General features: G+C 34.0%; 1 protein-coding gene across 1 annotated transcript; it reads right to left on the bottom strand.

Moving 5' to 3' along the window:
• Positions 1 to 611: 611 nt before the first annotated feature.
• Positions 612 to 13,560, bottom strand: mRpS10 (mitochondrial ribosomal protein S10). The gene is made up of 5 exons (XM_071597854.1): positions 13,396 to 13,560; positions 13,099 to 13,263; positions 11,733 to 11,866; positions 4,696 to 4,897; positions 612 to 834 (listed from the first exon to the last, which is right to left on the bottom strand). The coding sequence occupies exons 1-5, from the start codon at positions 13,402 to 13,404 to the stop codon at positions 772 to 774; spliced, it is 573 nt and encodes a 190-aa protein (XP_071453955.1). The 5' UTR covers positions 13,405 to 13,560; the 3' UTR covers positions 612 to 771.
• Between the last annotated feature and the right edge of the window lie 249 nt (positions 13,561 to 13,809).

The following is a 13,809-nucleotide window of genomic DNA, read 5'->3' as shown; positions in this document are numbered from 1 at the left end:
CATAAACTGGGACACATAAAACAGTTCACCTATTTGGATAGTGCTTAGGATTGGGGTGGGAAAAGTGGTGGGGACATTTGAAGTATTCCATTATGTAAGAAGCATTTACATAGAAGTCGGAGTTGATGGCAGTCAACTTAAATAAAGAATTAGAGAAAAGACTAGTGAAAACTTTAATATGGAGTGTAGTTTTGTATGGCTCAGAAACTAGGTCTGTGATGGTGGAGGATAAGCATAGATTGGAGGCCTTTGAGATCTGGGTTTGGAGAAGAGTGGAAAAATAAAATAGTCACAAGAGAAAGCTACAATGAAGTTCAAGGTATGGTAGGGGAAGAGAGAAGGTGCAAAGAGGTGCAGGAGAAATTTGCAAAAGGAAGTGCAAGCGGGTGCCGGAGTAGTAGTTATTTAGGGGAGGCGACCACCAACTGAATTTGTGCCAAAGGGGATGGACAGGAAAGGATGAAGGGTGGAGAGAAACCTGGCATCAGCATTAGCCTACTCTTAACGAAAAACACCAAGGGGTCCACAGCTTAACATCCCAAAGAATATTCAAGGATATAAAGTAACTAGTAATGGTTCTGATAAACAGAATTTGTATTTGCAAACACAACAATACAAAAAAGCTATAAAACAGCTTCTAGTAATACATTCTCCTCATTTCCAAGGTTATCACTACATACACATTTCAATCACACATATATAAGAATTTAATTTTTAAGCCCTGCGAAGGGTCCTCTGATACCATCAAATTATAGCATCAGTGATTAACTATCACTGTTCTAACTGCATAGGAGTGGGTGCTTTAATGTGATCAGGAAGTCTCTCAATGGCCACCTAAAAATAGATTAAAAAAACATTCTCTTACACTAAATACTCTATCCTGAGGACATTTTAGAAGCATGCACATATCTTACTCTTCCCCAGAATATTTCTCTGTCATTATTAAGTCATCTCCCAGCTCTGAGGACCCCCAAGGAGTATCCTTCAACAATATTTCCTATGTGGCATCCCACTCCTTAAGTCTCCTACATCAAAAAATGACATCGAAAATTTTGCCATAGGGTGCTTCTCTGAGTCCCTCAGAGCTGCAAAATGACCATCAATAGTATGCACATGAAAGTATAGTTTGCATCATTTTATTTCAAATTCATCCACTATATTTTGAAAGGGAATTGTCACAACATGGTGAGCGACCAATATATGTTAAAACAAGTCTAATGCTTATAAATCAAGCTTGTATTGAAATGTATTAGTATTAAACTCAATACACTTTATTAATGAAACAATTAGCCATAAAATTACATTACCATGCAATTTGAATCAACAGTCATAATTATTAGTCAACATTATAACAATATTAATAATATCTGTAATTAAAACTTGCATAAAACCATCACTCTTACTCAAAAAGATATTAATAAAGTTGTCAGTAAACTAGAGGCTTTTATAGTAACTAATATTTATCAACTATTCAATTGGAAGATTCCCATCTTTTTGTACCATGAAATACAAACCCTGCCCATATACAGAAACTTACAGGACAAATAATAGATAAATTTTAAGCATACATATTATTATGTGTTTTCCACGGCCCCAGTGACAGTTAATACCATGTTCTTTTTTGACTGAAATTAGGAGATTTGAGGTATCCTACAAATACACAAACCTTGATAATAAAAGAGAAAATAATGCCTCAGTGCTCAAGTAGGCAAGCAGTTCCCATAGGGTGCATGGCCTACCTTCAGCCTAACAGAATCATATTAATGGCAAGGATTTCACTCTCTGAAGAGGCAATTAGTGATCAGCTTTCAGACCAACCTCTCGACAAGGTACATTAAACAAATATTTCTGCATCCCCCAACTGCAGCCATCAAGAAAAAAAAGGGTCATCAAAATTCATAGTAATAAATAACACAGTCCAAGCCACTTCTATGACAACTTTGATTTAGCTATCATAAAATAGCCAATTAGCTTGAAAAAATTCCGATAAGATGAGTAAATAATATGTCTGGTCGTATATTACTGGGTTTGGTCAATACAATTTAATTACAACCCTATACTGATTACACAGTTAATAGAAAGCCAATTCGGCAAGAAAAAACTTTCTATTAAGTTTTTTCTCCCTTCAGGCATAGGTCTTCTTTACAAATTTCAATAATAACACTGTATTGTCTCAGTGGCAAACTGGGAATCAACAGGCACTCAATCATAAGTAATATGATAGCAACGTTCATTGTATAATATGTACATTCCTTTCTATTTAGTGTGAACATCTGCTTTCACACACATACATTGAGTGTAACATAACAACTTAAAATTAGAATAACCTCATGAGATCAAAAGAGAGAAGAATGCCATACAGTATAGCATTTAAACTTGGAAGTCATGAATTATGCTTCAAAACACGGAAAGAGGCCAGCAGAAAGACATTTTGGCTCACCTCCAACTGAGAAGAAGACATGGGAATGGAGGACACAGAAAATTGATTTAGTAAATGCAAATAAGAATAAAACAACATTAGGATCACATTACCGAAATGGCCAAAGCTTGAGAAATATGTTAAGAACTGAATAATAAATCACAGGAAGAACAGGATTACAGTTTGAACAAAAATGATTTTAACCGAAGTAAAAAAGTAGCAATAGGTATGTCTACTGCCAATTCTTCTGGGACAACATTGGAGTGTAGGACATTCATGAAGAGAAATGGTCGGTGCAGGCATACCGGAACTACAATGGGACAAACACTGTCATTCATATATGAAAGAATTAAAAAGTTATAAATTCCACAAATACATCAGAAACTTGAGAAAAAGGATGCGTTTTGAGATTAGACAAATAGAGAACATGGATGAGGAACCCTTGATATTTGAGGAGCCATCAAATATCACAGGATATCTTAAAGGTGCTAAGACAGTTACGACAAAGACTTCTGGTAACGAGAAGACTAATTATACTGTTGTTATTATGTATTGCACTGACCATTCAAAACTCCCTCCTTTGTTAATCTTTCTATGAAAAACATTGCCCAAATGCACAACTCTAAATGGACTTTATATTTGTGTTTATCCCACAGGATGGATGGATGGAGAGAGTATGAAGCTGTGGTTACGGATGGTGTGGTCCTCGCATCCACGTCTTATCAAGAAATCATCTTTATTAGTTGCAGCCAGTTTAAGGCCCATATAAACAGCATAAAGCCTTGCTACTGAACTGACGATACATCTTCATGCAATTGCTGGTGGATTAACTTGCCAATTGCAGCCTCTGGACGTTTCAGTCAATAAACCGTTCAAGGTTAGAAGGCATGAATAGTGGATAAAGTGGATAGAGGCACCAATTCATGACATCACACTGATGGAAAGAATGAAATGGTCAATTTCTTGCACTTGGAGTGGGTGAAAAACTCCAGGCAGAAAGTTAAAAGTCAGACAATCATGAAGTGTTTTAAAAATATGTGGAATTATCAATGTGCTAGATAGAAGTGAAGATGACATTGAGTATGAGGAAAGTGACTACTCCGGAGAAACTATCTGCAGAAATGATTTAGCAGCAGAGATGACAAATTTTTTGGATACTAAGATGAATAAACGTTGATATAGCTGCTAATTTTTGAATTTGACACTTCCATTTTCTTTGCATAAAGTGTTAACATTAAAATACTTGGATCCATTTGGGTCTAATCCAAGAATTTCTCATAAATTCTAACCTAAAAAATCATTGAGTAGTATCTAATGGGTCTGGAAATAGTTATTAACTTTCCCAGAATTAATACTGTGTTTTAACATTATACAGTTTTCAAAGAAACTACACTCTGAAACTGTTGCATTGATTATACAGGTTATTTTATTATACCAGTATTATCCGAAGCAAAACATGCTACAGAAAAATAAATATTTGTGGAGTGGGTAATCCATAGGGCACAGGGATTAACCCCTTGAATCTGGATGAGAAAAGATGAAAGAAGATTGTAAATATTTTATAGCCCCTTTTGAATATGAATTACCATGGGATATATTTGTCAACGTATTGAGACACATATACGCCAATCATCAAACAACATTACTTTGATCAATTTTGATTTGGAGTATTTGAGAAACGTTATTTAATGATAATATTAAATGAGAATTTCAAGCAAATTAAAAATTCTCATTAATTACTCCTTATATTTCCTTAGTTCGAGTTTAATGTTAAAGTGAGCTTTGACCCATGGCTCTTACACACTTTGTGGTTGAGTTATAAATGAAAACATGATGCAATGCATCAATTTTCAACAAAATAGGAGACATTTATAAAAACCATATACATTCATTCAAGAAAGTTTTAGCTCATCTCGATCTCAATGAACCACTTTATTAAACGATTTTGAATTAAATTACCCATATTCTTGATATTTTACCTCAATTTCTTTCGGATATTTTTCAGCTAGTCACTCTGTTCTAGTCAAAAGAGTAAATTATACATTTCACCTAAATAATGAGAAATTCTGCATACCACCATGCCTCAAGCAACAAATAAATATGAAATTAGGTAGTAACAGATTGATATATGATTAGTCACACTATTATAAGATTCCTTCATTCGTAATTCCTTTATAAAGATGGACAGGTTACAACCTCAGAAAAAAAACATGAACACACTATTCCATTACATCCTAATGCATACATACTTTCTATGTCATACATGGGAATCTCACCTTGGTAACTTTCAATCCTACTCCCTCTGGCAAATTTCTTTCAATGTATTCAAGGAATGTATCCGCCGTTGATGATGTTAGACAATGAAATTTAGCAAAACGGAAGTATGTTCGGACTTCGTATTGGACTTGATGCTTCTTGTATATATGGATTGATTTCAGCAATGAAAATCTATCATGATCAGGTTTCTTGACAGCCCAGCTGCAATACAGATAGAAATAATGAAAGCTTAAAATTTGAATGATTTTCCCAGTACATTTTATACACAATATCTGTGTGGCCCAGTAGTGAATATATTTAAGAATGAAAACTGTAAAAAGGTAGCTAAAACTCACATGACATGCATGTCCCCCTAAAAATCAGGTTGCAAGTAAAATTGCATCCAGGCCAGCTAGGAAAATGTAACTATAGCCAAAATAAGTACAGGAGATGCATGCACAGTGTCATATGCTTGGAATTGCACGTTTCATAATTTATAAACACCATACATGTTACAACCATGGCATTGTAAGCCATTACATCACAAGTCAATGACTATCTGTCACCTACATGTACCAAATTAAACCACAGAAATCAGCATAAGGGTGAATAATGATACATGCTTAAGTTTTTGGCATTATTAAAGTTCTCCTGATAAGACTAAAAGTACGTGAAATTCAAACAACATGAGAGTGTACGGAAGGTGGTTCCTTTAAATGTGCCACGTGCTTTTCCACTCAGTTCTAATTGAGAGAAAATCAGACCTGCTGATTTTAGTCAGGGCTGCCCAAATGCATCACCAACCGCAGATTAAAACCTGTGACTCTTCAGTCAGCAGTCCACCATTTTCCTCCTAGACTACCCCACCATTTCAAGTGAACCAATTATTATTATTTGATATATTCCCAATCAAGGTAGGTTTTGGACAGAGAGAGAGGTAGACATTGATAAGACAATACTTCTCTTTGCCTCTCCTAACAAAACACATCCTAAAATCTTTGAGAGCTTGCATTGTCATGATGAAGAATGATCCTTTGTTGCCACTTTTTTTTACAAATTTTACCATGCACTTCTGGCAAAAATATGCTCGTTTACCATTCAGAATTCATGGTCCTGCATTGCTCTAACTGTACGGTTGCCAGATATCCAGTTATTCCGAAGAAACAGACGATCATTCGCTTCGATGTACTTTGTGCACGAATCACTTTTGTCAGATTTGGCTCGTCTTGGAAGACACATACAGTGGATTGCTGTTTTGTTTCATGCTCATACGAATAGATCCAAGATTTACCACCTATGTAGATGCTATACACAGCTTTTGATACACCGCGACTGTATTTTTGAGCATTTCTTTGCACCAATCTGCATGAGCATCTTTTTGAGCTTTTTTCAAATTATCCAGGATCACCAATCTGCATGAGCATCTTTTTGAGCTTTTTTCAAATTATCCAGGATCCAACGCAAACAAATTTTTTTCACAACTAACCATTCAGGCAATCTCTTATTGAAGCTCGTCATACTAATCCCCAAAGATGCCTCATTCTCACGATCAGTCACATGACTTATCTTGCTTTACCAGTTTTTGCAAGGCATCAATTTTTTCTGGTACAACAACTGATTTTGGACGACCTTTAACACTTTTGTCGCCAAGGAAATGGTGGCCATGTTGGAATTCGTTATACCAGTGTTTCACTGTGGCAAAGAATGGAGCTTCACCTCCAAAAGTGGAAGTATGTTGATTGATGCACTCCTGTCTTGATAATCCACGTCGAAAGTCATGTAAAATCATTGCACAAAAGTGTTCACGAGTTCCATTTTTTGCTAAGACAAAAAGTTTCAAGTCACTGTCAACAACACAAGTTATGTCAAATGACAAAATTCACAGAAGAAAGTTAGTGTTAAAAGGGTCAAACTCTCCGATGGAAACATCAGATTTCGCCTAAAGCACTTAGTGATGCCAAGGCTCAAAATATAAATTGCAACCCTCGTATATAATGATGGAAACAAACCCAAGATTATGGTATCCTGCCGTAAGAAAGTTTGCTTTGGCATAAAGAAACACCTCGTTAAAGGATGCTATTCAATTGTGGTTAAGAGTTATCATTAACAGTATCAAAAAAGTAAAGATTGAAGTGTTAGAACAATGAGTACGATAGAATGGAGAAAAACACCATTGAAGAAGTCTTATTAGGATTAGAAGTACTGTAAGGAAGAAGCACATAGGACTTACTCCAATAGACAGTAGTTCTCCAGAGACAATAATAAGGAAAACATAATGGAAAGAATTTCACAGGAATTCTATGAATGCACTACATCAATGTTTAATTGCGGAGTTAAAATCAAGAAATAATTTAGACTAGCCAGAAAAAGTATCAGAGTGGTGGGCTACATAAAACAATTTTTGAGTTGATAGCGGCTGATGCTGATCAATATGAAATTTCAAAGTTATGTTTATTTACGATAGAAAACTTCTGAAACTGGAAGTAAAATATCACACAGATGCACCTGTATGCACAGGTATTTAGGCATTAAAAAAGTATTTATTTTAAACCGCAGTGAAAAATATGCAGATATTATTTCTATAGTATTTATAACTATCCAGGAAATATGCTCATTTAGTTTTAGTACAATGGTCTATGCCTGGAAAGAGAATAAAAAATAGGGACTGCAAAGAGTCAGAGAAAAACATTTTAGGTGTTCTCAGATCGTGTCAGCTGGTTTCGTCTTTTTCTTTCACCTTTTATGTCATAACAAATTAGCAATGATTTTCAATAAATGGCCTATATTCTTTCAGTTTGTAATGTTAAATGGTAGGTTCACTTGAAACAGAAAGATCATAGGCATATAGGTACTTATTACAAAATGGCATTTGATTTTGATCACATCATAAGTGTGTGAACCAAGAACTACACGCAAACGTTAGATGTAATTTTCCTGAAAAGATGATTCCCAAAATTGATCCTCTGTAGGTTTATGATCTTCGATTTCTAGGTCGGAGTACAAGCATTTCAACAACTATCATCACAAACTACACGAGTAATTCATACACTTCAGTGCTGAAAAATTATGTTGGCTATTCTTGGCTCTCTCAGATGACTATGAGAATATTCAGATACAATTCGCATTCTTATTCTAGGGGAAGCATCTCAGGTCAATAAGGAGGCATACATTAACAGTGCCTTTGATCTACCGTAGAATTAGAGCTGAAATATTGACATGAATAACAAAGGAAAACATGATAAACTTTAACATCTCTCAAATGCTTCAAAGGGAAGCTAGCTGAATGTCTAAGGTTAGCCTCAATCTAATCAAGTAAAGGTCAAAGACACTGACTGGGCATGCTACCACTTTGAATGAAAGCATTTTTCATAGACCAAGAGCATGTATTGAACTGAACATATAAAGGAAGCTTGATAATTTAATAATCCCTTTTTCTTGTGTTTACAATTGTTTTCTTAAAATATGGATGATGGAAAGAGCCCCTCTTTTCAAGGCATCTCCATAATAAAGAAAAGATAGTAACAATTTTCCACTATATAAGTTTAATAATGCAACCGGATTTCAATGTATTACATCAATTTCAGGTAATACATCGACACCCAGTCATACTATTAAACTTATCTAGCGGAAAATTGTAACTATGTTTTTTTATTATGTTTGAACTCCACCCCATCACACCCGAAACTACTCAATTTGTTTTTCAGATATCTCCAACCCAGTGGCCTCCATCTGTGGACATGGTGAGTACTGTAATTAAAATGCTTCAAATTGATGAGAACACAAAAACTTTGCAGCACCCGAGATGAAAAATTACTTAAATCATTATTCTTCATTGATTAAGAATCTTTTCAGCCATTAACGTATTTTTCTTGACTATCGGTCACATCAGACAAATTTGGAAGAAAATTTACAACAACTAATGATAATAAATAAGGATGCATCTAAGTGCTTCCCTTAGGAATTAATATGATGGATATTAGGTTGCAATCCTCAATTATGTGAAAATAGTTTCATCATGACAAAAAGATCAAGGAATATAATCAAAGGTGGTCAAACAACTGATTTTTTTAAAAAGATAAAACATATGCAACAATGTTAAAAATTTATTTTTGTTTTTGTGATTTCATATTTATTTAAATATATTTATGGAGTTTTTGGGACCTGAATTGAGATGAGAAAGAAATAGGGTTTAAAACCTCCAGCTATCAAACCCACTATCCATTATCAAACGTTCCATGACTATGTAAGTCAAGAAATGTTCAAAAGGAATAATATTTTAAACACTTATGATAATAAAAGTGATATGGTGAACTTTCCCAGTTGGCAGGTGAAACGCCTAATTTGAAATACTGGGTAGCCACAATTCAGCATTGGGTGGATATACCCTAAAGCCAGCATCCTGTTATATATTATTTTCAATCTCGCGTGTAATGCTTCTTAAGACGCTCAATAACTTCAATGGAACATGGCTGAATGATAATTCCTCAATTTGCTAATCACTGCAATACAGTACAAATAATAACTACTATTAAAATCAAATGTTTCAAAGAATGAAAATATAAATTTCACTGCTTCACTGAACATCCCTAAAACTCACTACGATAACAACAAGAAAAAGGGAAGTTTCCTTGTAAACCAGAAAAACAAAATCCTTGACAATCTTAGTCAGTACATAATCTCCTCCATTATTTCATTTTCTTTTCTCATAGCCATACATCAATGGTATTGTTTTGATAAAAATAAGCATTCTCACAGATGGAAAAGTTCACAAAGGCTAATCACTGACATTAGGCAAGCTTCCCTAAAATTATTAAGAGACCTCTATCGTATTTTGTGCAATTTGTTATCTCATCGTCTATTCATTCATTTCTATGTTTACTATTATCATCTAAGATTGAAGACACTTCCTGGCTATGTCACCATAATTACCAGAGTTACCTCTCAATGAAAAGAATATACAATAAACTCTCGATTATCCATGCTAATGGATCTATGATTAAGCATTGATAATTGATAAAAAACAGATAACTGAAATACACAGGAAACATGGCCGTGATATATACAGGTACATAAGAAAACTCTTCTGATTCCAAGTGATCAAATTGAATTTTTAATAATAGCATGAACAATTATTTTTCTGTTTTTCAGCCAATTTTATAAGGTTGGAAACACAGTTTTACAAGATCACAGAAATACCATAAAGTGAATAGCGGATGGTATTTTCCTCAGAAAGCTAAACCAATCGCATAGCCAGGAAAACAAGTGATTGCCAAGGGCAAATAATTGCTGATATGGATTCATATTGGTCATGTGACATCAATTAAAATAAAAATGCATAGATAGTTAATGACACATTTGGGGCATAGTAATACACCTTAAAAGAGAATAAGGAATTCTCAGGGCTAATGAATGTGAGGGAAACAAAAATGGTAGTGTAATGATAGTACAAAGATGTTTCAATTCAAATATTAAGTACTAATGAAAACTTTTGATTGTGGGAAATAAAAACCTTTTAAGAAAGCAGGGCAAGCATTTCAAACTTTTATTTTCCAAAATTACATCAAAGTTTCAAAGTATTTAATTATCTTTGCAATTGTAATTTTATTTCGATTTTGAGGTGCTGGGAAGAGAACAGCAGGGCTAATCCACATATGGATAATCAGGAGTTAATTATACATTGCATTTTAATATTTTCATAGAGGGAGGAGAGAGAAAGCCAGGGGTAGCCAAATAACTTGAGTTTATGGCACTAACCATTAAAAACCACTACGCAAGTTGGCCATGATAGTTATTAGAATGCCTAAACATTTATATTCAAAATACTGGCATTCCATAGGAGTATCAAGAGTTTCCCTTATTGCTACATTTCCAACATCCTCAGCCAATTCAATGACATTCATTGCATTTGTGGCCTTGTCTTCTGGTATTTTTGTAAAATCTGTTTCAACGCAGTACACTACTTTAAAATTATTTAAAAATTTTGAAAAAATTAGCGTTATGACTAATATAAGTCCAGGTGAGCATGCACTCAACTCCGTTTACCTAACATGACTGAATATGAACCTGAAGATAATAACTGATGGAAATGTCAGTGGAGAGAACTACGGTGGAATATGTGTATCAGATAATGGGAGATGTAAAATTCAAAAATGAAAGAAAACTAACAAAGAGCAGAGTGGTGAAATGTAGAAAATCAATGTTCAGGTAGATTACTACAGATCACAGAGAGCATTCAAACATCTATCTATATGCAACAGAAAGCTTTGAGATTAGAGGATGTTATAGGTGAACATAAGGTCATGATAGTCCAGTGGGTTGAGGGCTGGGCTGCTCTCTGGTGGGCCTAGGTTCAATCCAAAGTGATGACTCTCGGCATCCACAGCTGTACTCAGGGTGAATGATTTTCCAAGTACCACATCTAACAGAGAAACCACAGGTAGCTAAGGGAAAGAAATTGGCACCCATGCTCTGAATGTGTGAATTTCACCAACTCCATTCGGCTTAGTATTGGGTAGACTCCATCCTTGCCTATCAAAACATTCAACATTCAAGTTGACTGGCATTGTTGAGAGGTGACTGAATATACCCTACAAGGTATATTTATCATTATTACTTGGTTTTCCTACATTATCATCATTTAAATTGAATTTATTTTAATTACACTTGATGAATGCTTAATTTTCCTTATATTGCAATATTATGTAATTAAATTGTCCCGAAATAAAATTATATAATAATACCTAACATAGATACTGTCCCTTTGGGTTGTGCCATATTTGTTTTGAGATTAAAATAAAGTATGACAATGTATACTCGTACAATACATCATAACATATTAAAAAAAGTTAAAGATATCAAAGCCAACTATTTACAATTGTTAAAAGTTTGCTAAATATAAGATAAACTAGTATTTATTTTAATATGAACTAAATTATTTGATTTTTCAATGATCCAAAATAAAAGATTCAAAAGACTTTCCATGTCATAAAAAATATAAATATACTGAATCTACTTAGGAGCTGGAGAACCTTGATGACAGCCAAAACAAGTAACTTACCACTCTCCAACTTTGATACCTAATTCTTTAGCCGCAGTTGTGGTAAACCATGAGTAACTTTTTAATACTGATGGTTCATATGCTCTCATTTCTAGCTCCACTGTCTTGTAGAGCTTATCAAACTCTTCAGATGCCTAAAAATAAAGTTCATATTTGATAAATCAAAATATCAGTCACATAAAAAAGAAATGCCTATACTATCATTTAAGATTAAAAGTATTCAAACTCAGACACCACTTAAAAAAGTAAAAATTAGGTATAGAAGAAAGTAAAATAAATGGAAAATAATGATTCGCTTCACTAATCCTGGAGTTTTGAAATACCCAATGTTAAATACAGTTATGAGAAAACAACCAATTCAATTCCATTTTTGCAAACATGGCTATCACACCCAAGGATTTGACTTTTACTTGCATAAATACATATTGAAATACCTTTAAAAAAATTTAAATGACATAAATTTATTCAATCTGATAATTATACCTGTGTTATCATTCGACCCTTTTCTCTTTTTGAAAGTGAAAAATTTAAGAAATTCACTACTCCATCAGCTCATTGCAACTTTAAAAATGCAAGTTTAATGGCAGATCTGGAAGCAGATAAGGTAATAGTTCCTTCAATGCTACTCGAGACAATAAAAACCCAAAAAATCAAATAATTAATTTCTAAATAAAGCCGGCAAGTTCTGAATCGCATCCTAACCATCTGAAACTGCAGCTAGTAAATGGAGGTGTCTGCATTACATTGCTGCATATTCACTTGTTTTGCTACATCATATTAACTCATAGAAAACTAATGAACAACTAAGATTTCCAAGACTTATTGCTTGGATTATTTTAAATTTTACTAAGTTAAATAGGTACAAGAAGAAAGCAAAGCAACGGAAATATATTGGCAATAACCTTCTTTTACTCCCTTAAATAAGTTTATCTTCATGCTTTTAACATATAAGCTATCATATTATTATGGTAACTGAGGGCAAAATACATCTACAAATTTATATTCTATCATTATAATATCCTATCTGTATTTACATATTTGAGACATTGATCACTTTTCACATGAAACAAACTCCACATGTTTATCTGAGCAAAGGTCCCATTTCAACGCTACATTTTGTATCTCTAAGGTATACCAGTAAGTTCTTTCAAAAGGTATGGCATAACGATTGTTACAAACGAGCTGTTAGAGTTGCGTGCAATGGAAGGTCATTAAGTAGAGTCACACAAAACAAAATAAGGCTAGAATATACCCAACGTTTTTAATCAGAGGTGGAAAACAATACTGGATGTAGCTTCACTACGATACTGAAAACATCTCCCTAGCGTTGAAAAAACTCGTATTAACATTCAAATTAAACACATACTGCTGGAGGACTTTCTTGAAATGGAGCTGTCTCCGACGGAGGGCCTTCATCTTTCTTTACAACAGAATTATCACTTAATCTCCTTGTAAGTGATATTAATGGTGTTGGAAAGGTTTTCGTAGAAGGTGCCCACTGCACGATTCCATTGGTAATATGCCTTAAACTCTGAAAAAATACATTTTTTAAAGTTCAATTTTAAATTGAACAGTGTTATTTGCTACAAGACTCAGACTGAAAAAGCAACACATTATTTGGAAAGATACTAAGTGATGTTAACTCATAACGGCATAACCTTACCTGCAACATTTTAGCGGCTAAAATAAGCGCAAGTTCAACGTCTTCAATCTATAACCTTTAGGAAGAAAACTAATACTCATTCACAATGTTTAAAAATTTATGAAATAGCTTTCCATGTTTTCAAATAAAGTAAACACGCATGTGAACTCCCTGAATTGCATTCGATTTTCGTTTTTCATGTTTCGTTTCGCAGGCGTTAGCTTTTGGCGCCCTTTTAGAACCACGACTGGGGAATAGGCTGTAGAATTTTAACGCTAAAAATACACTCTTTTTCTAACAAAAGGTTCCGTTTTTGAGGAAAAAACCTACAAAATAAAATTTGATAAGAATTTTGAGCAGCTGAACTTAATCTGGAACCAGTTTGGAACTAATTAGGTCAAGGTAAATCAATATTACTCAAGAGAAAATGAATGC

This window comes from Hetaerina americana, unplaced genomic scaffold (assembly GCF_022747635.1).
Source record: "Hetaerina americana unplaced genomic scaffold, ioHetAmer1.1.p SCAF_10, whole genome shotgun sequence".
NCBI lineage: Eukaryota > Metazoa > Arthropoda > Insecta > Odonata > Calopterygidae > Hetaerina > Hetaerina americana.
Note: the sequence above shows the minus strand (reverse complement) of the source record. Positions and strands in the feature narration are given on the sequence as shown.

Coding starts and splice junctions, on each gene's coding strand:
- mRpS10 (XM_071597854.1), bottom strand. Junction 4,898..11,732: donor GGTATCAAAGTTGGAGAGTG/GTAAGTTACTTG, acceptor TCTGTATTGCAG/CTGGGCTGTCAAGAAACCTG. Junction 835..4,695: donor TAGGATTGAAAGTTACCAAG/GTGAGATTCCCA, acceptor ATCTATTTTTAG/GTGGCCATTGAGAGACTTCC.